This window comes from Stegostoma tigrinum, chromosome 1, assembly GCF_030684315.1.
Source record: "Stegostoma tigrinum isolate sSteTig4 chromosome 1, sSteTig4.hap1, whole genome shotgun sequence".
Taxonomy (NCBI): domain Eukaryota; kingdom Metazoa; phylum Chordata; class Chondrichthyes; order Orectolobiformes; family Stegostomatidae; genus Stegostoma; species Stegostoma tigrinum.
In genome coordinates, this window is record NC_081354.1 from 191,386,165 (window position 1) to 191,410,497 (window position 24,333).

General features: G+C 52.0%; 1 protein-coding gene across 1 annotated transcript in view; it reads right to left on the reverse strand.

Moving 5' to 3' along the window:
* The window catches only part of LOC132210502 (disintegrin and metalloproteinase domain-containing protein 9-like), a 60,520-nt gene extending 38,068 nt beyond the window's left edge, over positions 1-22,452 (reverse strand). The window contains exons 1-3 of the mRNA XM_059650860.1: positions 22,426-22,452; positions 18,738-18,904; positions 11,686-11,770 (exon numbers count right to left, since the gene is read on the reverse strand). Coding sequence (XP_059506843.1) covers positions 11,686-11,712 — 27 coding nt within the window. The 5' untranslated portion in view covers positions 11,713-11,770; positions 18,738-18,904; positions 22,426-22,452. The remainder of the gene's footprint in view (positions 1-11,685; positions 11,771-18,737; positions 18,905-22,425) is intronic.
* Positions 22,453-24,333: the final 1,881 nt, after the last annotated feature.

Below are 24,333 nucleotides of genomic sequence, written 5' to 3' on the forward strand. Positions count from 1 at the left end.
CCCCCAACACCCACACACCACCCCAACACCCACAGACCACCCGCAACACCCACACACCACCCCCAACACCCACACACCACCCCCAACACCCACAGACCACCCCCAACACCCACACACCATCCCCAACACCCACACACCACCCCCAACACCCACATACCACCCCCAACACCCACACACCACCCCCAACACCCACAGACCACCCCCAACACCCACACACCATCCCCAAAACCCACACACCATCCCCAACACCCACACACCACCCCCAACACCCACACACCACCCCCAACACCCACACACCATCCCCAACACGCACACACCATCTCCAACAACCACACACCACCCCAACACCCACACACCATCCCCAACACCCACACACCACCCACAACACCCACATACCACCCCCAACACCCACACACCACCCCCAACACCCACAGACCACTCCCAACACCCACACACCATCCCCAACACCCACACACCATCCCCAACACCCACACACCACCCCCAACACCCACATACCACCCCCAACACCCACACACCACCCCCAACACCCACAGACCACCCCCAACACCCACACACCATCCCCAACACCCACACACCATCCCCAACACCCACACACCACCCCCAACACCCACACACCACCCCCAACACCCACAGACCACCCCCAACGCCCACACACCATCCCCAACACGCACACACCATCCCCAACACCCACACACCACCCCAACACCCACACACCATCCCCAACACCCACACACCACCCCCAACACCCACATACCACCCCCAACACCCACACACCACCCCCAACACCCACAGACCACCCCCAACACACGCACACCACCCCCAACACCCACACACCACCCCCAACACCCACACACCATCCCCAACACCCGCACACCACCCCCAACACCTACACACCACCCCCAACACCCACACACCATCCCCAACACCCCACACACCTCCCCCAACACCAACACAACACCCCCAACACCCACACACCACCCCCAACACGCCACACACCACCCCCAACACACACACACCACCCCCGACACCCACACACCACCCCCAACACCCCACACACCACCCCCAACACCCACACACCACCCCCAACACCCAAACACCAGCCCCAACACCCACACACCACCCCCAACACCCACACACCACCCCCAACACCCCACACACCACCCCCAACACCCACACACCATCCCCAACACGCACACACCATCCCCAACACCCACACACCACCCCAACACCCACACACCATCCCCAACACCCACATACCACCCCCAACACCCACACACCACCCCCAACACCCACAGACCACCCCCAACACACGCACACCACCCCCAACACCCACACACCACCCCCAACACCCACACACCATCCCCAACACCCGCACACCACCCCCAACACCCACACACCACCCCCAACACCCACACACCATCCCCAACACCCACACACCATCCCCAACACCCCACACACCTCCCCCATCACCAACACAACACCCCCAACACCCACACACCACCCCCAACACCCCACACACCACCCCCAACACACACACACCACCCCCGACACCCACACACCACCCCCAACACCCCACACACCACCCCCAACACCCACACACCACCCCCAACACCCAAACACCAGCCCCAACACCCACACACCACCCCCAACACCCACACACCACCCCCAACACCCCACACACCATCCCCAACACCCACACACCACCCCCGACACCCAAACACCAGCCCCAACACCCCACACACCACCCCCAACACCCACACACCACCACCAACACCCAAACACCAGCCCCAACACCCACACACCACCCCCAACACCCACACACCACCCCCAACACCCCACACACCATCCCCAACACCCACACACCACCCCCAACACCCAAACACCAGCCCCAACACCCACACACCACCCCCAACACCCACACACCACCCCCAACACCCCACACACCATCCCCAACACCCACACACCACCCCCAACACCCAAACACCAGCCCCAACACCCACACACCACCCCCGACACCCACACACCACCCCCAACACCCCACACACCACCCCCAACACCCACACACCACCCCCAACACCCAAACACCAGCCCCAACACCCACACACCACCCCCAACACCCACACACCACCCCCAACACCCCACACACCATCCCCAACACCCACACACCACCCCCGGCACCCACACACCAGCCCCAACACCCACACACAAACCCCCAACACCCACACACCACCCCCAACACCCCACACACCACCCCCAATACCCACACACCACCCCCAACACACACAGACCACCCCCGACACCCAAACACCAGCCCCAACACCCACAGACCACCCCCAGCACCCACACACCACCCAAAACACCCCACACACCATCCCCAACACCTACACACCACCCCCGACACCCCACACACCACCCCCAACACCTACACACCACCCCCAACACCCACACACCACCCCCGACACCCACACACCACCCCCGACACCCCACACACCACCCCCCACACCCACACACCACCCCCGACACCCAAACACCAGCCCCAACACCTCACACACCACCCCCAACACCCACACACAAACCCCCAACACCCACACACCACCCCCGACACTCACACACCACCCCCAACACCCACACACAAACCCCCAACACCACCCCCAACACCCACACACCATCCCCAACACCCACACACCATCCCCAACACCCACACACCACCCCCAACACCCACACACCACCCCCAACACCCACAGACCACCCCCGACACCCAAACACCAGCCCCAACACCCACAGACCACCCCCAACACCTACACACCACCCCCAACACCCACACACCATCCCCAACACCCCACACACCTCCCCCAACACCAACACAACACCCCCAACACCCACACACCACCCCCAACACGCCACACACCACCCCCAACACACACACACCACCCCCGACACCCACACACCACCCCCAACACCCCACACACCACCCCCAACACCCACACACCACCCCCAACACCCAAACACCAGCCCCAACACCCACACACCACCCCCAACACCCACACACCACCCCCAACACCCCACACACCACCCCCAACACCCACACACCATCCCCAACACGCACACACCATCCCCAACACCCACACACCACCCCAACACCCACACACCATCCCCAACACCCACACACCACCCACAACACCCACATACCACCCCCAACACCCACACACCACCCCCAACACCCACAGACCACCCCCAACACACGCACACCACCCCCAACACCCACACACCACCCCCAACACCCACACACCATCCCCAACACCCGCACACCACCCCCAACACCCACACACCACCCCCAACACCCACACACCATCCCCAACACCCACACACCATCCCCAACACCCCACACACCTCCCCCAACACCAACACAACACCCCCAACACCCACACACCACCCCCAACACCCCACACACCACCCCCAACACACACACACCACCCCCGACACCCACACACCACCCCCAACACCCCACACACCACCCCCAACACCCACACACCACCCCCAACACCCAAACACCAGCCCCAACACCCACACACCACCCCCAACACCCACACACCACCCCCAACACCCCACACACCATCCCCAACACCCACACACCACCCCCGACACCCAAACACCAGCCCCAACACCCCACACACCACCCCCAACACCCACACACCACCCCCAACACCCAAACACCAGCCCCAACACCCACACACCACCCCCAACACCCACACACCACCCCCAACACCCCACACACCATCCCCAACACCCACACACCACCCCCAACACCCAAACACCAGCCCCAACACCCACACACCACCCCCAACACCCACACACCACCCCCAACACCCCACACACCATCCCCAACACCCACACACCACCCCCAACACCCAAACACCAGCCCCAACACCCACACACCACCCCCGACACCCACACACCACCCCCAACACCCCACACACCACCCCCAACACCCACACACCACCCCCAACACCCAAACACCAGCCCCAACACCCACACACCACCCCCAACACCCACACACCACCCCCAACACCCCACACACCATCCCCAACACCCACACACCACCCCCGGCACCCACACACCAGCCCCAACACCCACACACAAACCCCCAACACCCACACACCACCCCCAACACCCCACACACCACCCCCAATACCCACACACCACCCCCAACACACACAGACCACCCCCGACACCCAAACACCAGCCCCAACACCCACAGACCACCCCCAGCACCCACACACCACCCAAAACACCCCACACACCACCCCCAACACCTACACACCACCCCCGACACCCACACACCACCCCCGACACCCACACACCACCCCCGACACCCCACACACCACCCCCCACACCCACACACCACCCCCGACACCCAAACACCAGCCCCAACACCTCACACACCACCCCCAACACCCACACACAAACCCCCAACACCCACACACCACCCCCGACACTCACACACCACCCCCAACACCCACACACAAACCCCCAACACCACCCCCAACACCCACACACCACCCCCAACACCCCACACACCATCCCCAACACCCACACACAAACCCCCAACACCCACACACCACCCCCAACGCCCACACACCACCCCCAACACCCACACACAAACCCCCAACACCCACACACCACCCCCAACACCCGCACACCACCCCAACACCCACACACAAACCCCCAACACCCACACACCACCCCCAACACCCCACACACCACCCCCAACACCCACACACCACCCCCAACACACACAGACCACCCCCGACACCCAAACACCAGCCCCAACACCCACACACCACCCCAACACCCACACACCATCCCCAACAACTACACACCACCCCCGACACCCCACACACCACCCCCAACACCTACACACCACCCCCGACACCCACACACCACCCCCGACACCCACACACCACCCCCGACACCCCACACACCACCCCCCACACCCACACACCACCCCCGACACCCAAACACCAGCCCCAACACCTCACACACCACCCCCAACACCCACACACAAACCCCCAACACCCACACACCACCCCCGACACTCACACACCACCCCCAACACCCACACACAAACCCCCAACACCACCCCCAACACCCACACACCACCCCCAACACCCCACACACCATCCCCAACACCCACACACAAACCCCCTACACCCACACACCACCCCCAACGCCCACACACCACCCCCAACACCCACACACAAACCCCCAACACCCACACACCACCCCCAACACCCACACACCACCCCAACACCCCACACACAAACCCCCAACACCCACACACAAACCCCCAACACCCAAACACCAGCCCCAACACCCCACACACAAACCCCCAACACCCACACACCACCCCCAACACCCCACACCACACCCAACACCCCACAACACCCCCATCACCATCCCCAACACCCCACAACACCCCCAACCGCCCCGACACCCACACACCGCCCCCAACACCCACACACCACCCCCAACTCTCCCAACACCCACACACAACCCCCCTAACACCCACACAGAAACCCCCAACATGCACACACTGCACCCAACCCCACACACCACACCCAACCCCCCACACTGCACACCGCACCCAACCCCATACACCGCCTCCACTCCCACACACCGCACACCGATCCACACACACCGAAAAACCTCGCTCACTGTCCCCACCCCCACATACCAGTCCAACCTCATATTCTGCCCGCACCCCAAACACTCCACCACCCCAAAACATTGACCCACCCTACATACTCCACCACCCCCAAACACCGCTCCAACTCCAAAACACTTCACCACACCCACACATCTACCACCCCGACCCCCGCTCCCACCCCCACGCAAAGCTGTCGCCCCCACACACCACCCACACACACCGCCCCCACCCCCACATAGCGCTCCCACCCCACGCACTCCACCACCCGTACATACTGCCCCCACCCCCAAAACGCTCCACTGCCCCAAACACTGCTCACCAAACCTACATACTGCCCCCACCTCCAAACATCTACCAACCCTACCCACTGCCCCCACCTCCACACACCACTACACCCACTCACGAGGCCCACCCACACAAAATGACCTACACCCACACACTCAACCACCCCCACACACTCCACCACCACTACACATCTGCCTCCCCCACACACCACTCCCACCTCCACGCAAAGCTGCCACTACCACACACCAACCACACACATTGCCCCCCCATCCCCACACACCGCCCCCAGCCCCATACACCGCTCCCACACACTGCTCCCAAACCCACACACTCCACCACCCCAACACACCACCCGCATACCCACACACTGCACACTGACGCGCACCAACCCCCACACACCACCCCCCCCACCCCCGACATACTCTACCACCTCACCGCACTGCGCCCCCCCACACACTCCACCACCCCCGCACAGGGTCCCCACCCCCACTCACTCCACTACCCCGACACACTGACCCATCCCCACACACTGCTCCCAAACCCACACACTCCACCACCCCCACACAAACCCACACCCCAACATACCACCCCTAGACCCACACACCGCACACTGATCCCCCCAAACACCACACGCCAAACAGACCCGCCAACCCACCCTCACACACAGCCCCCACCCGCCCAAACCAAGCCCGGACCCGCACTTCTCCCCCACCCCCACACACACCGGCACCACAACGCACTCCCCAACAAACTGCTCCCATCCCCACACACCTCAACACACCCACGTCTCCACCATCACCACACACCATCCCCCACCCCCACACACCATGTCCCACACCACACACTCTACAATGCCCACACACACCCCCACCCCCACATGCTCCCCAATACACCACCCCCCAACACACTCCACCACCACAACACACCGCACCCACAGCCCCCACCCCAACACACCGCACACTGACCCCCAAGCACTGTCCCTGTCCCCACACACTCCACCACCACACACACCAGTCCAACCCCATACACCGCCCCCACCCCCACACACTCCACCACCCCCACACACCAGTCCAACCCCATACACCGCCCCCACCCCCACACACTCCACCACCCCCACACACCAGTCCAACCCCATACACTGCCCCCATCCCTACACACTCCATCACCCCCAATCTCAGCCCACCCCCACATACCGCCCACACCACCATACATTTTATAACTCCCACACACCAAAAAACCTCACTCACTGCCCCCACCCCCACACACTCCACCACCCCCACACACCAGTCCAACCCCATACACCGCCCCCACCGCCACACACTCTATCACACCAAAACATCACCTCCACCCCCAAATACCCCTCCACTTCCAAACACCACTCCCACCCCCATATACTCCACCACAGCCACACACTGCCCCCACCCCTATACACTGCACCACCCCAACTCACCGACCCAACCCCCACACACTGCCCACAACCCCACTTCCCACCCCCACCCACACATACTCCACCACCCTGACACACCACCCCACCCCTACATGTTCTGCCACCCCCACAGACCTCCCCCACCCCCACACATCGCCCCCACGTCCACACATTCCATCAACCCCACACACCAGCCCACCCTCTCACACCGCCTCCAACCCCACACACTCCACCATGCCCACACATCAAACCCACCCCCACACCACACCCACCCCCATACGCCAACCCACCCTCATACACAACCCCCATCCCCACAAACCAACCCACTCTCATACACAACCCCCATCCCCACAAACCAACCCACCCTCATACACAACCCCCATCCCCACAAACCAACCCACCCTCATACACAACCCCCACCCCCACACACTCCACTAAGCAAAAAGCAGTGAGATACAGGCTATTGGACTAGACAGGATAGAGGTTCATAAGGAGGAGGTGTTAGCAATTCTGGAAGGTGTGAAAATAGATAAGTCCTCTGGGCCGGATGGGATTTATCCTAGGATACGCTGGGAAGCCAGGGAGGAGACTGCAGAACCTTTGGCTTTGATCTTTATGTCTTCATTATGTTCAGGAATAGTGCCAGAATAGTGGAGGATAGCAGATGTTGTTCCCTTGTTCAACAAGGGGAGGAGGGACAATCCTGGTAATTACTGACCAGTCATCCTTACTTCGGTTGTGGGTAAAGTGTTGGAGAGGATTATAAGAGATAGGATTTAGAATCATCTAGAAAGGAATAATTTGATTAGAGATAGTAAATACAGTTTTGTGAAGGGTAAGTCGTGCCTCACAAACCTTATTGAGTTCTTTGAGAAGGTGACCAAACAAGTGGATGAGAATAAAGCGGTTGATGTGGTCTATATGGATTTCAGTAAAGCGTTTGATAAGGTTCCCCACAGTAGGCAATTGCAGAAAATACAGAGGCATGGGATTGAGGGTGATTTAGTGGTTTGGATCAGAAATTGGCTTGCTGTAAGAAGACCGAGGGTGCTGGTTGATGGGAAATGTTCCTCCTGGAGTTCAGTTACTAATGGTGTTGCACAAGGATCTGTTTTGGGACCACTGCTGTTTGTCATTTTCATAAATGACTTGGATGAGGGCGGGGAAGGATGGGTTAGGAAATTTGCAGATGACACTAAAGTCAGTGGAGTTGTGGGTAGTACGGAAGGATGTTACTGGTTGCAGGGAGACTTGGATAAACTGCAGAGATGGACTGAGAGGTGGCAAATGGAGCTTAATGCGGAAAAGTGTGAGGTGATTCACTTTGGAGGAAGTAACAGGAACACAGCCCAGTAATGGGCTAATGGTAAGATTCTTGGTAGTGTGGATGAGCAGCAAGACCTTGGTATCCATGTGCATAGATCCCTGAAAGTTACCACCCAGGTTGATAGGGTTGTGAAGAAGGCGTACGGTGTGTTAGGTTTTATTGATAAAGGGATTGCGTTTCGGAGCCTTGAGGTCATGTTGCAGCTGTGCAAAACTGGTGCGGCCGCACTTGGAGTATTGTGTACAGTTCTGGTTGCCGCATTATAGGAAGGATGTGGAAGCATTGGAAAGGATGCAGAGGAGATTTACCAGGATGCTGCCTGGGTATAGAGGGAAGGTCTTATGAGGAAAGGCTGAGGGACTTGAGGCTGTTTTCATTAGAGAGAAGGAGGTTAAGAGCTGACCTAATAGAGGCATACAAGATGATTAGAGGGTTAGATAGGGTGAACAGTGAGAGCCTTTCTCCTCGGATGGTGATGGCTAGCACGAGGGGTCATAGCTTTTAACTGAGGGGTGATAGATACAGGACAGATGTCAGAGGTAGGTTCTTTTCTCAGAGAGTAGTAAGGGTATGGAATGCCCTGCCTGCAACAGCAGGAGACTTGACAATTTTAAGGGCATTTAAATAGTCTTTAGATAAACATATGGATGATAATGGAATAGTGTAGGTTAGATGGGCTTCAGATTGGTTTCATTGGTCGGCGCAACGTCGAGGGCTGAAGGGCCGGTAGTGCACTGTAATAGTCTACATTCTACCCCGACACTTCCCCCAACCCCAGACACACCCCCAACCCCACACACCACCACCCCCACACACTCCACCACTTAAGAACATAGAACATAGAACATAGAACAGTACAGCACAGAACAGGCCTTTCAGCCCACGATGTTGTGCCGACCATTGATCCTCATGTATGCACCCTCAAATTTCTGTGACCATATACATGTCCAGCAGTCTCTTAAATGACCCCAATGGCCTTGCTTCCACAACTGCTGCTGGCAACGCATTCCATGCTCTCACAACTCTCTGCGTAAAGAACCTGCCTCTGACATCCCCTCTATACTTTCCACCGACCAGCTTAAAACTATGACCCCTCGTGCTAGCCATTTCCACAATCCGCTCCTAACCCCTCAGATTGCCTCCACCCCCACACACTCAACCATGCCCATACACCGCCCCCATGCCCTCACACCTCCCCCACCCCCACACACCAACCCACCCTCACACTTTGCACCCACCCCCACACTCCCCCACCCCCACACACCGCCCAAACCCCCACACACTCCCCATATACCGCACCCATGCCCACGCACTGCCCCCACCCCCACACACGAACCCACCCTCACACAGTGCCCCCACACTCCACCACCCCCGCGCACCCCCACACAACTCCCCCACCCCCACACACTCCCCCAAACACCACTCCCACACCTCCCCCAGGTGATGAATGTTCTAGGCCTGAAATGTCAGCTTTTGTTCTCCTAAGATGCTGCTTGGCCTGCTGTGTTCACCCAGCTCTACATTCTATAAACAGGTTCTAGATTAGTATGTGGGTCAAGGGTTACAGAGAGAAGGCAGGACAGATAAACAGGTTCTAGAGAAGTAAGGGTATCAAGGGTTACAGGGAGAAGGCAGGAGATTGGGATTGAGAAACATATCAACTCTGATCGAATAGCCCAGCAGTCTCAGTGTATCCTGTGTCTAATGGTCTTAATGCTTTGTATGAACTCAAAAACAATGGTCAAACACATGCTCACATGCATTGTTGATGTACAAATGGAGATGCATAAATGAATGTGCCTTTAGTTAACCAAGGCCCAAGGTTTACAGGTCAGTCCATCTTCCTATCCATCTGTAAATATCAGAAATAGGGACAATTTACAGACATCTCCAATCCCAAAGGGAACATCACCAAGCGATGCCTCTGCAAAATCCTGAAATTCCAATGGTAGGAAGGGCATTTCAATATCAGTGTCCTCTCTCTTTGGCCAAGTCCCACAGAGACTGGTGTGTGTGTGGAATATGCTGCCAGCAGTGGTAGTGGAGTCAGATACATTACAGACTTTTAAGCGACTCTTGGATAGGCACATGGAGGATAGTAAAATGTAGGGTATGCTGGGTAGGTTCATCTTCAAGGAGGATAATAGGTTGGCACAACATGGTGGGCCTAAGGGCCCATATTGTGCTGCACTCTTCTATGTTCTATGTGTGTCTGTTTGTCTGTGTGTGTGTGCGTATGTCTCTGTTTGTGTTGTATGCATGTATGTGTATGTGTGTGTGCGCATGTGTGAGTGTATGTGTGTGTCTGCATGTGCGTGTGTATGTGTATGTATGTATGTGAGTGCGAATACGTGTGTGTCGATGTTTGTCTGTCTGTGTGTGTGCATGTCTATGTGTCTGTATGTGTGTTTGTGCCCGTGTCTATGTGTGTGCGTATCCGTGTGTCTGTGTCTACATGTGTGTCCGTGTGCATGTGCATCTGTGTAAGTGTGTGTAAGTGTGTGTGTGTGAAGGGTGCATGTGTGTGTCACTCTTGTCTGACTGTCTATGTGTGCGTGTGTGTGTGCTTGTGTAGTGTGTGTGCGCGTGTCTGGGTCTGTGTGTGTATATGTGAGTGCGTGTGCGCGCGCGCGCGTGTATGTATGTGTATCTATGTGGGTGCGCCTGTGTGTGTCCGTGTGTGTGTGTGTGTGTGTGTGTAGGGCCGTGTGTGTGTGTCCATGTGTGTGAGAGAGAGTGGGGGTGTGTGTATGTCTGTGCATGTGTGTGTGGTGTGTGTGTGTACATGCGTGTATAGGCCTGTGTGTATGTGTGTATGTGTATGTGCCCGCATGTGCCTGTGTGTGTGTGTGTGTGTGTGTGTGTGTCTGTCTGTCTGTCTGTCTGCACGTGTGGAATAAGAAGGGAATGTGAACTCACCGAGTTCACTCCTCCAGAACTAATCATTGAGCAGATACTCCGTATTGTTGAAGCTCCATCTATCCCATTTTGAAAAGTGTGGCCTCTGTGAAAAGAAAATTAATATGAGCTGAGCAAATATTTGAGGCTGTTGTCCTTTCTGTGAATACTGGGTTCAGGAGATTCTGCAACATGGAGACTCAACGAGCCCCCTTACCATTATCTAACCCTAAGCCTTCATGATATTACACACAAACCCCTATGTAGCTTTGATAACAAGGTGTAGAGCTGGATGAGCACTGCAGACCAAGCAGCATCATAGGAGCAGGAAAGCTCGGAGGGAGGAGGACTTCCAACATATCAGGGCGAAAATGGAAGGAATAGGAACTCCATCGAAATGAACAAGAAAGAAAGTAGCTAAACAGGCCCAAATGAACTGATCAGCATTTTCTTAAATAAATTACAAACCATGAGGCCAACGTAGTACACCCATATGGCCTGACACAGCAAGAAGATCGTTACACAAGGACAACAAAATAACAGGGAATTTGATATCCCCAAGCACCTAACGGTGCTCTATCTCACATGAAAACAATGCCCCTTGTTAGCAAATGAAATAGGGACATTGAAATGATTAACAAAGGAGCTGTATGAACACAGCAGGCCAAGCAGCATCTTAGGAGCTCAAAAGCTGACGTTTCGGCCCTGGACCCTTGTTCATCCAGCTCTATACTTTGTTAATAAAGTGTGAAGCTGGATGAACACAGCAGGCCAAGAAGCATCTCAGGAGCACAAAAGCTGACGTTTCGGGCCTAGACCCTTCATCAGAGAGGGGGTTGGGGAGAGAGAACTGGAATAAATAGGGAGAGAGGGAGAGGCGGACCGAAGATGGAGAGAAAAGAAGATAGGTGGAGAGGAGAGTATAGGTGAGGAGGTAGGGAGGGGATAGGTCAAGCCTCTTCCAGGGATGCTGAACCTGAAGAAGTTACCCTCTTCCCTCCGGACCAACCTCAGGGAATCTCTCTCCCACTGCAACTCACCACCTATATTCTTTTCTCTCCATCTTCGGTCCGCCTCCCCCTCTCTCCCTATTTATTCCAGCTCCCTCTCCCCATCCCCCTCTCTGATGAAGGGTCTAGTCCCGAAACGTCAGCTTTTGTGCTCCTGAGATGCTGCTTGGCCTGCTGTGTTCTTCCAGCTTCACACTTTGTTATCTCGGATTCTCTAGCATCTGCAGTTCCCATTTTCTAAGCCGATATTGTTCCCTTGTTTAAGAAGTGGAACAGGAATAATCCAGCTAATTACAGGCCAGTGAACCTTACATCAGTGGTCGGGAAATTATTAGAACATAGAACATTACAGTGCAGTACAGGCCCTTCGGCCCTCGACGTTGCGCCGACCTGTGAAACCGATCTGAAGCCCTTCTAACCTGCACTGTTTCATTATCATCCATATGCTTATCAAATGACTATTTAAATGCCATTAAACTTGGCGAGTCTACTACTGTGGCAGGCAGGGCATACCACACTGTTACTACTCTTTGAGTAAAGAACCTACCTCTGACATCTGTCCTATATCTATCACCCCTCAATTTAAAGCTATGTCCCCTCATGCTAGCCATCACCATCCGAGGAGAAAGGCTCTCACTGTCCACCCTATCTAATCCTCTGATCATCTTGTATGTCTCTATTAAGTCACCTCTTAACCTTGCTCTCGCTAACGAAATGGCTCTGAAACGCAATCCCTCTATCAATAAAGCCTAACACACTGTAAGCCTTCTTAACAACCCTATCAACCTCAGCGACCACTTTCAGGGATCTGTACACATGGACACCGAGATCCCTCTGCTCGTCCACGCTACCAAGAATCTTACCATTAGCCCAGTACTCTGTATTCCTGTTACTCCTTCCAAAGTGAACCACCTCACACTTTTAATTGGAGAGGTTTCTTTGAGACAGGACTTACTCCCACTTGGAAATCAATGGGCGTATCAGCGAGAGATAATGTGGTTTTGTGAGGGAGCTGGTGTCTCGGTAACTTGGTCGAGTTTTTTGAGGAAGTGACGAAGATGATGGATGAGGGTAGGGCAGTGGATGTTGTCTACATGGACTTCAGTAAGGCCTTTGGCAAGTCCCTCATGGCAGGCTGATATAGAAGGTAAAGTCACATGGGGTCAGAGGTGAGCTTGCAAGATGGATAAAAAACTGGCTCAGTCATAGAAAACAGAGGGTAGCAGTGGAAGGGAACGTTTCTGAATGGCGGGCTATGACTAGTGATGCTCCTCAGGGATTAGTGTTGGAGCCTTTGCTACTTGTAATATATATAAATGATTTGGTGGAAATTGTAACTGGTCTGATTAGTAAGTTTTTAGATGACACAAAGTTTGGTGGAATTGCAGACTGCGATGAGGACTGTCAAAGAATACTGCAGGATATAGCTCGGTTGGTGACTTGGGTAGAGAGATGGCAGGTGGAGTTTAATTCATAAAAATATGAGGTAATGCATTTTGGAAGGTCCAATCCAGATGGAAAATATACAATAAATGGCAGAACCCTAAAGAATATTGATAGGCAGAGGCATGTGGGTATACAAGTACACAGGTCACTGAACGTGGGAATGCAGGTCGAAAGGGTACTAAACAAGGTATACAGCATGCTTACCTTCATCGGCCGGGGTATTGAGTTTAAGAATTGGCAGGTAATGTTACAGCTTTATAGAACATTAGTTAGGCCGCATTTGGAATATTGTGTTCAGTTCTGGTCACCACTGCCAGAAGGTTGTGGTGGCTTTAGAGAGGGTACAAAAAAGATTTACCAGGATGTTGCCTGGTATGGAGGGCAAGAAACTTGGGTTGTTCTCACTGGAACGATGGAGGTTGAGGGGCGACCTGATTGAGGTCTACAGGATTATGAAGAGCATGGACAGAGTAGACAGTCAGCAGCTTTTTCCCAGGGTGGAAGAGTCAGTTACCAGAGGCCATGGGTTTAAGGTGCGAGGGGCATGGTTTTAAAGTGATATATGAGGCAAGTTTTTTACACAGAGTGTGCTGGATGCTTGGAACTCACTGTCAGGGGAGGTAGTGGAAGCAGTTGCTGCAGTGACTTTTAAAGGGCGTCTTGACAAATACATGAATAGGATGGGAATAGAGGGACATGGTCCCCAGAATGGTAGGGAGTTTTAGTTGTGATGGGCAGTGTGTCGGTGCAGGCTTGGAGGGCCAAAGGGCCTGTTCCTCGGTAGTAATTTTCTTTGTTCTTCTTTGTAAGTGAATATATACCCTCCCAAACAGCGCATTCCAGACACCAACTAACCTCTGGGAGAGAAATATTCTCTCTCAACCTTTTGCCTGTTATTTCTCACTATGCTCCGTCATCACTGATGCTTTGACTGAGGGCAACTGCTGTTAAATTTGGAGCCACTCAACATTTACATAATTGCCTTCTAATTCTTCAGACCAAAGCTCATGCTTTTCCACGTCACACTTGATCTAAATGTATTTTGCTCACTCACTCATTTATTTGACTTGCAGATTCCTTATGTCCTCATTCCTGCCAGAACATGACCCTCCTGTTAGCACACCACCAGAACATGACACTTCCTCAAGTCCTTGAAGTATATTGTCAATCACTGAGGCCTCAGGATTAATCCTTGTGGCAGTCCAATTTTTTTGTCTTTTGAACCTGAGTATTCCAGTTTTTCAAATAAAAAATGAAAGAATTGCAGATGCTGTAAATCAGGAAACAAAACAAAAATTGCTAGAAAAGCTCAGCAGGTCTGGCAGCATCTGTGAAGGAATAAAACAGAGTTAACATTTTGGGTCTGGTGACCCTTCCTCAGAACAGTTCTGCTGAGCTTTTCCAGCAATTTCTGTTTTTTATTCCAATTTATATTTGGGTAGTTGAAGCTCTCCATTATAACTACTCTCTGTAATGATTGTCTTTCTCTAATTCCCCACAGGCTTGTTCTTCGACGTCCTTTTCACTAGTTGTGGACTATAAGGAGCAATGAAATTGTATCCTTTCAATTCCTTAACTCAAGCGTAATTGATTCTTCCCATGAATACTGAGGCATTATCTTTAACCAACTACCCCCTCCTCCATTCCTTCCACTTCCATCTTTTCAGAACAACTTTACCAAGGAATATTTCACATCCAGTCCTGGCTTTCCTTGATAAAAACCAAAAGAACCATGGATGCTATAAATCAGAAACAAAACAAAAGTTGCTGGAAAAGCTCAGCAGGTCTGGCAGGATCTGTGAAGAGAATAGAGTTCACGTTTGGCCCTTGCTGAGAACTGAAGGTAGTTAGGAAAATACAGAAGATTGGGTGGCGGGTGAGGGTATGGACTAAATGACAGGTGGGGATAGAGCCCAAAGACAGAGAACAGCAATTGGACAGATGAAGGAGTCAATCCTGATCTGGCTAAGAGGGTGAATAGCTGGTAATGGGGAATATTCGTGGGTAACAATAGGCAGTATGTAATGGCAGGCTATGTGATAACAAGGTCTGGTGCATGGAGTTGGGGACTGGGACATGGGAGAGTTCAGGCCCTAATATTATTGAGCTCAACACTGAGTCCAGAAGGCTGTAGGAGTCACAAGTGGAGAATGAGATGCTATTCTTCCAGCTTGCACTGAGCTTCTCTGAGACAGATAATAAAATGTGAGGCTGGATGAACACAGCAGGCCAAGCAGCATCTCAGGAGCACAAAAGCTGACGTTTCGGGCCTAGACCCTTCATCAGAGAGCTCTGATGCAGGGTGTAGGCCTGAAACGTCAGCTTTTGTGCTCCTGAGATGCTGCTTGGCCTACTGTGTTCATCCAGCCTCACATTTTATTATCTTGGAATTCTCCAGCATCTGCAGTTCCCATTATCTCTTCTCTGAGACAGATGTTGGCCAGGGAACAGGGTGGTGTGTTACAGTGGCAGGCTACTGGAAGGTGAAGGCCTTTTCTTTCTCTTCACAGATACTGCCAAATTTGTTGAGATTTTCCAGCAACTTCTGTTTTTGTGTCAGCGTTCCTTCAGCCAGGTCTCCGTTGTAGCTACAACATCGTAATTCCACATTGCAGCCTGTGACTGGAGCTCCTGAACTGAATTTACCATACTCTGTATATTTCCATACCTATAAGTTAGCTCTATTTTGCATTTTCTTTCTTTCCCCATACTCCAACTTCACATATGAACTTAATAAAAACCAAAAGAACTGTGGATGCTGTAAATCAGGACAAAAAACAAAGTTGCTGGAAAAGCTCAGCAGGTCTGGCAGCATATGTGCAGGAGAAAACAGAGTTAACATTTTGGGTCCGGTGACCCTTCCTCAGAACTGATGGTAGCTGGGAAAACGTCAGTTTATATGCAGAAAATAGGGAGGTGGGTGTGGTCGGGAATAAACGATAGGATAGTACCTAAAGAGGTAGAGAGAGAGAGAGAGACAGTTGGATAGGCAAAGAAGTTGCTAACGATCAAGCTGGGAGGGTGAGTAGTTGCTAATGGGGACTGTTAGTGACTAACAATGGTGGGTGTGTAATGGCAGGCTATGTGGTAACAAGGCCTAGTGTGTGGGGTAGGGGGCTGGGGCATGGGAGAGTTTAGGCCCTAAAATTATTGAGCTCAGTATTGAGTCCGGAGGGCTGTAGGGTCCCCATGTGGAAAATGAGGTGTTGTTCCTCCAGCTTGCGCTGAGCTTCACTGGAACACTGCAGCAAACCAGAGACAGAGATGTTGGCCAGGGAGCAGGGTGGTGCGTTGAAGTGGCAGGCAACAGGTAGTTCAGGGTCTTTTCCGGAACCAAGAGGTTATGGTGAAGCTGTACAAAACTCTGGTGAGGCTGCACTTGGAGTATGGTGTACAGTTCTGGTCACCGCATTATAAGAAGGATGTGGAAGCTTTGGAAAGGGTGCAGAGGAGATTTACTAGGATGTTGCCTGGTCTGGAGGGAAGGTCTTATGAGGAAAGGCTGAGGGACTTGAGGCTGTTTTCATTAGAGAGAAGGTTGAGAGGTGACTTAATTGAAACCTATAAAATAATCAGAGGGTTAGATAGGGTGGATAGGGAGAGGCTTTTTCCTAGGATGGTGACGGCGAGCACGAGGGGGCACAGCTCTAAATTGAGGGGTGAAAGATATAGGACAGATGTCAGAGGTAGTTTCTTTACTCAGAGAGTAATAAGGGAATGGAACGCTTTGCCTGCAACGGTAGTAGATTCGCCAACTTTAGGTACATTTAAGTCGTCATTGGATAAGCATATGGACGTACATGGAATAGTGTAGGTTAGATGGGCTTGAGATCGGTATGACAGGTCGACACAACATCAAGGGCCGAAGGGCCTGTACTGTGCTGTAATGTTCTATGTTCTATGTTCTATGCGAGCAGAACATAGATGTTCTGTGAAGCGGTCACCCAGACTACGCTTTGTTTCCACAATGTAGATGAGACGGCATTGTCAACAGTGAATGCAGTAGACTAGATTCTGGGAAGTGCAGGTGAAGTGTTGCTTCACCTGGAAAGTAGTCCAAGAGAATAAAACATTCTCCTTTCTGCAACATCTTGGGTAGATCCTGTAATTCCACTGCCAACCCAAAACTCAATACTCCTCTCTGCCCCGGATTCTATCACTTTCTAACAGTTTCAAAATCACACAATCTTCTGAGAGAAAAGTATTCCCCTCAACTTTGACCTAACAAGGCAACATCTCATTCCACCTTAGTATCTCCCAATTCCGGACTGACCCACAAGAAGAAATATCTTTTTCACTTCCACCTTGCTGAGATCTTGGACACTTTGATCAAGTCCCACCACTCAGTCTTCGAAACTCCAGTAAAAGTAAGCTCAGTCTGCCCAATCTTTCCCAAAACTCAACTCACTTGCTCCAGGTATCAATCAAATCTGCACGTTGGAACCCAGCCGCTGCTCATTGTGCCTGTGTTTGAAGCCAGTCAGTCAGTCAGTCAGTCTTCAAACTTAAACACGTCAAACCTCAGTGAGCAGTCAGCCTGATTCCACATTAACCTCTCTGGATCAGTTGGTACAACTGTCCATGGTTTCCTTGTAGAAAACGTTTAAATTCACTCACATAAGGAGCTGGGCATTGTCATTCACAATTCTACGATTCAGCCGATTCGACCGCCAGCTGAGAAATCGAGTCAGGGTGACTGAAGCATCCAAATCCACTCTGAATGGGTCTACACCCCACACATCAACTCTCACTGGACAAACGCGAAGGTTCAGTGGTCTGAAGTACTGAAGAAAGAAAAGTAGTCAGGTAATTAGAGTATCCAATGTATCTGAAAAAGAATGATGGAAAAGCAAGTTAATCAAAACAGTTCTGCAGTAAAATGGCACTGAAAGCAAAACATCAGCAGGGCAGGTGTATGCCTGGTTAAATTTACAATATAGCATCAAATATAGCTGAAAACAATTCACATTGGGAAAAGTGGTGGCACGGGTAGCAAATCATTCATCAGGAGACAAAGAGTACAGCATCCCAGGGAGACAACTCTGTAATTGTCCCCTATCTCTCCATCCCTCGCGGTGTTCTATCCCTCTCTCTCCCGCTGTGGTCTGTCACTCTATCGCTGTGCTCTATCCCTCTATTCAACTGAGCTCAACATGCCTCTCTCTTGTTCTGTGCACTGTTGCTCTAACTAACACTTGCCTGATAAAAGCGGGCCGTGACAAAATTCTAGCAATACTTCTGAAGGCTTGTGCTCCAGAACCTGCCGCTCCCCTCACGAAGCTGTCCCAGTACTATTATAACGCTGGTATCTACCCGACAATGTGGGAAATTGCCCAGGTATGTCCTGTACACAAAAAGCAGGACAAATCCAACCCGGCCAATTACTGCCCCATCGGTCCCTCTCGATCATTAGTAAAGTGATGGAAGGTGTCAGTAACAGTGCTATCAAGCAGCACCTGCTCAGCAATAACCGGCTCAGTGACACCCAGTTTGGGTTTCATCAGGGCCACTGAGCTCCTGATCTCATTACAGCCTTGGTTCAAACATGGACAAAAGAGCTGAATTCCAGAGGTGAGGTGAGGGTGACAGCCCTTGACATCAAGGGTGCATTTGACCGAGTGTGGAATCAAGGAGCCCTGGAAAAACTGGATTCAATGGGTATCAGGGAGCAAACTCTCCGCTGGTTGGAGTCGTACCTGACACATAGGAAGATGGTCGTGGTGTTGGAGATCAATCATCCCAGCTCCAGGACATCTCTGCAGGAGCTCCTCAGGGTAGTGTCCTTGGCCCAACCATCTTCAGCTGCTTCATCAATGACCTTGCCTTCATCAAAAGGTCAGAACTGAGGATGTTCACCAGTGATTGCACAATATTCAGCAACGTTCGTGACTCCTCAGATACTGAAGCAGTCCATATTCACATGCAACAAGATCTGGACAGTATCCAGGCTTGGATGGCAAGTGGCAAGTGACATTCACCAATGGGAGACAGTCTAACCACACTCCTTGTCATTCAATGGTGTTACCATCACTGAATTCCCCCACTGTCAACATCCTGAAGGTTGTCATTGACCAGAAATTCAACTGGCTCACCACATAAACACAGTGACTGCAAGAGCAGGGTGGAAGTTAGGAATACTGTGGTGAGTAACTCATCTCCTGACCCCTGAAAGTCTGTGCAGCCTCTACAGGGCACAAGTCAGGAGTGTGATTGAATACTAAACAAAAACCCAAAGAATTGCGGATGCTGTAAATCAGGAACAAAAAAAAAAGCTTGGGGCCTAAACACTCCCATGTCCCGGCCCCCTATCCCACACACCAGGCCTTGTTATCACCGCCTGCCATTACACACGACCTGTTATGAGAACATAGAACATTGAACAATACAGCGCAGAACAGGCCCTTCGGCCCTCGATGTTGTGCCGACCTGTGAACTAATCTAAGCCCCTCCCCCTACACTATCCCATCATCATCCATATGCTTCTCCAAGGACTGTTTAAATGCCCCTAATGTGGCTGAGTTAACGACATTGGCAGGCAGTAGCTATGCCCCCTTGTACAAGCTGACGCCATCATCCTCAGAAAAAGACTCTCACTGTCCACCCTATCTAATTCTCTGATCATCTTGTATGTCTCTATGAAATCCCCTCTTAGTCTCCTTCTCTCCAATGAGAACAGACCCAAGTCCCTCAGCCTTTTTTCATAGGGTGTGCGCTCCAGACCAGGCAACATCCTGGTAAATCTCCTTTGCACCTTTTCCAATGCTTCCACATCCTTCCTGTAATGGGGCGACCAGAACTGTACGCAATATTCCAAGTGAGGCCACACTAGTGTTTTGTACAGTTGCAGCATGACATCACGGCTCCGGAACTCAATCCCTCTCCCAATAAAACCTAAAACACTGTAAGCCTTCTTAACAGCACTATCAACCTGGGTGGCAACTTTCAGGGATCTATGTACATGGACACCAAGATCCCTCTGCCACCTCCTCCCGACCTTCCCAGACAATCCTCGGAAAAATCCCATCTAGACCAGGGGACTTATCTACCTTCACACCTTCTCGAATTGATAACACCTCCTCCTTACTAACCTCAATCCTTTCAATTCTAATAGCCCGTAACTCAGTCATCTCCTCTACAATATTCTCCTGTTCCTCAGTGAAAACAGATGAGAAATAATCATTTAGCTCCTCTCCAATCTCCACAGGGCCCACACACAACTTCCCACTTCTGTCTTTGACTGGCCCTGTTCCTTTCCTACTCATCCTCTTATTCCTCACATACCTATAGAAAGCTTTACGGTTCTCCTTTATTCTACCTGCCAATGTCTGCTCATGTCCCCTCCTTGCTCTTCTTAACTCTCTCTTTAAATCCTTCCTGGCTAATCTGTAACTCTCCATCACCTCATCTGAACCATCTTGTCTCATCGTCACATAAGCCTCCCTCTTTAGCTTTACAAGAGATACAATTTCTTCAGTAAACCACGGTTCCCTTACCTTATCGCTTCCTCCCTGCCTGACAGGGACATACCTATCAAGGACACGCAATATCTGTTCCTTAAACCAGATCCACATTTCGATTGTACCCATCCCCTGCATTTTTCTAACCCATTCTATGCCTCCTAAGTCTTGCCTAATCACATTACAATTGCCTTTTCCCATCGATAACTCTTGCCCTGTGGCATGTTCCTATCCCTTTCCATCGCTAAAGTAAACATAACCGAATTATGGTCACTCTCTCCAAAGTGCTCACCTACCACTAAATCAAACACCTGGCCTGGTTCATTACCAAGTAGCAGACCCAGTGTGGCCTCCCCTCTTGTCAGCCCTTCGATATACTGAGTCAGGAAACCCTCCTGCACACATTGGACAAAAACTGATCCATCCAATGTACTAGAGTTATAGCATTTCCAGGCAATGTTGGGGAAGTTAAAGTCTCCCATAATTACCACCCTGTTCCTTTCACTCCTGCCTAGAATCGTTTTGCTGATCCTCTCCTCCACATCCCTGGAACTTTGTGGAGGCCTATTAAAAAGTCCCAGCAGTGTGACCTCTCCTCTCCTGTTTCTGACCTCAGCCCATACCACCTCAGTAGACGAGTCCTTGTCAAAAGTTCTTTCAGCCACCGTTATACTGTCCCTGACTAACAAAGCCACACCTCCCCTTCTTTTACCACCTTCCCCGATCTTATTGAGAGATCTAAACTCTGGAACCTGCAACATCAATTCCAGACCCTGCCCTATCCATATCTCCGAAATGGCCACAACATCAAGGTCCCAGGTACCTATCCATGCTGCAAGTTCACCTACCTTATTCCGGATACTCCTGGCATTAAAGTAGACTGGTATGGAGGGAAGGTCTTACGAGGAAAGGCTGGGGTACTTGAGGCTGTTTTCATTAGAGAGAAGAAGGTTGAGAGGTGACTTAATTGAAACATATAAAATAATCAGAAGGTTAGATAGGGTGGATAGGGAGAGCCTTTCTCCTTGGATCGTGACGGTGAGCAGGAGGGGGCATAGCTTTAAATTGAGGGGTGAAAGATATAGGACAGATGTCAGAGGTAGTTTCTTTACTCAGAGAGTAGTAAGGGAATGGAACGCTTTGCCTGCAACGGTTGTAGATTCGCCAACTTTAGGTACATTTAAGTCATCATTGGACAAGCATCTGGACGTACATGGAATAGTGTAGGTTAGATGGGCTTGAGATCGGTATGACAGGTCGGCACAAAATCTAGGGCCAAAGGGCCTGTACTGTGCTGTAATGTTCTATGTTCTATCTGTTCTAGACACACTTCAACCCAGCTTGCTGCCTGCCAGCACACTCCTGTGACAGTGAGGTCCTGACCGTGTCCTCCCTATACTCATCCTCCTGTGTACTAGGACTACACCTCAGTTTCCCATCCCCCTTCTGAGCTAGTTTAAATCCACCCGAATAGCACTAGCAAATTTCCCACCCAGGATATTAGTGCCCCTCTGGTTCAAGTGGAGACCGTCCTGTTTGTAGAGGTCCGAACTTCTCCAGAATGAGCCCCAATTGTCCACGTACCTGAAGCCCTCCCACCTGCACCATCCCTGCAGCCACGTGTTCAGCTGAAATCTCTCCCTGTTCTTTGCCTCGCTATCACGTGGCACAGGTAACAAACCAAATATAATTACTCTGTTCGAGCTCTCAGCTTCCACCCTAGCTCCCTGACATCCTGCCTGACATCCCTGTCCCTCTTTCTATCTATGTCGTTGGCGCCTATGTGGACCATGACTTGAGGCTGGTCACCGTCTCCCTTCAGGACCCCAAAGACATGATCTGAGACATCACGGACCCTGGCACCTGGGAGGCAACACACCAACCATGAGTCCCTTTCGTTCCTGGCAAACCTTCTGTCAGTCCCTCTAACTATTGCGTCCCCAGTGACTGACACTCTCTTCCTATCCCCCCTTCCCTTCTGTGCAAGAGGGACAGACTCTGTGCCAGAGACCTGCGCCCCAGTGCATGCTCCTGGTATGTCGTCCCACTCAACAGTATCCAAAACGGTATATTTGTTTTTCAGGGGAACGACCGCAGGGAATCCCTGCACTGACTGCTTTCTCCCCCTTCTCACAGTTACCCAGCTTTCTTCACGCTTGGGAGTAACTACTTCCCTGTAACTCTTGTCTATCACTGACTGTGCCTCCCAAATGATCCGAAGTTAATCCAGCTCCCGCTCCAGTTCCCTAACGCGGTCTTGGAGGAGCAGGAGTTGGGTGCACTTCCTGCAGACGTATTTGGATGGGACACTAATGGCGTCCCTCACCTCATACATCATGCAGGAGGAACATTCCTCTCCCTCCACTGCCATCCCTGCTGATCCCCTAATCAGAAAGTCAAAAAAAGAGAAGCTTACCTTGATTTTTTCCTGGTGTATAAGGTTAGAGGAGGTGGATGGCCGGGAGGCCCTAAAAGGATAGGGTCTTGGGTTTAGACAACGATCACTTATATAGCTGAGGGACGTAAAAAAAAGTCCCTCCCTTCCCAGAAACCTCTGCTCTGAGGTGCTGCTGCTGTAACCAGAAATGGAAGGCGCCGATGCTCGAGGTAAGCTTTTAAAGATTGAAATATCTCTGACTCACCGGCTTCCCGACAGGCCCCTGGTCCAAGCTCCCGCTCGTGCTGCTGCTGCTATTAGTTACTCATAGTCCCCATTAACAACTATTAGGCCTCCCAGCCTGATCATTGTCTTTGTC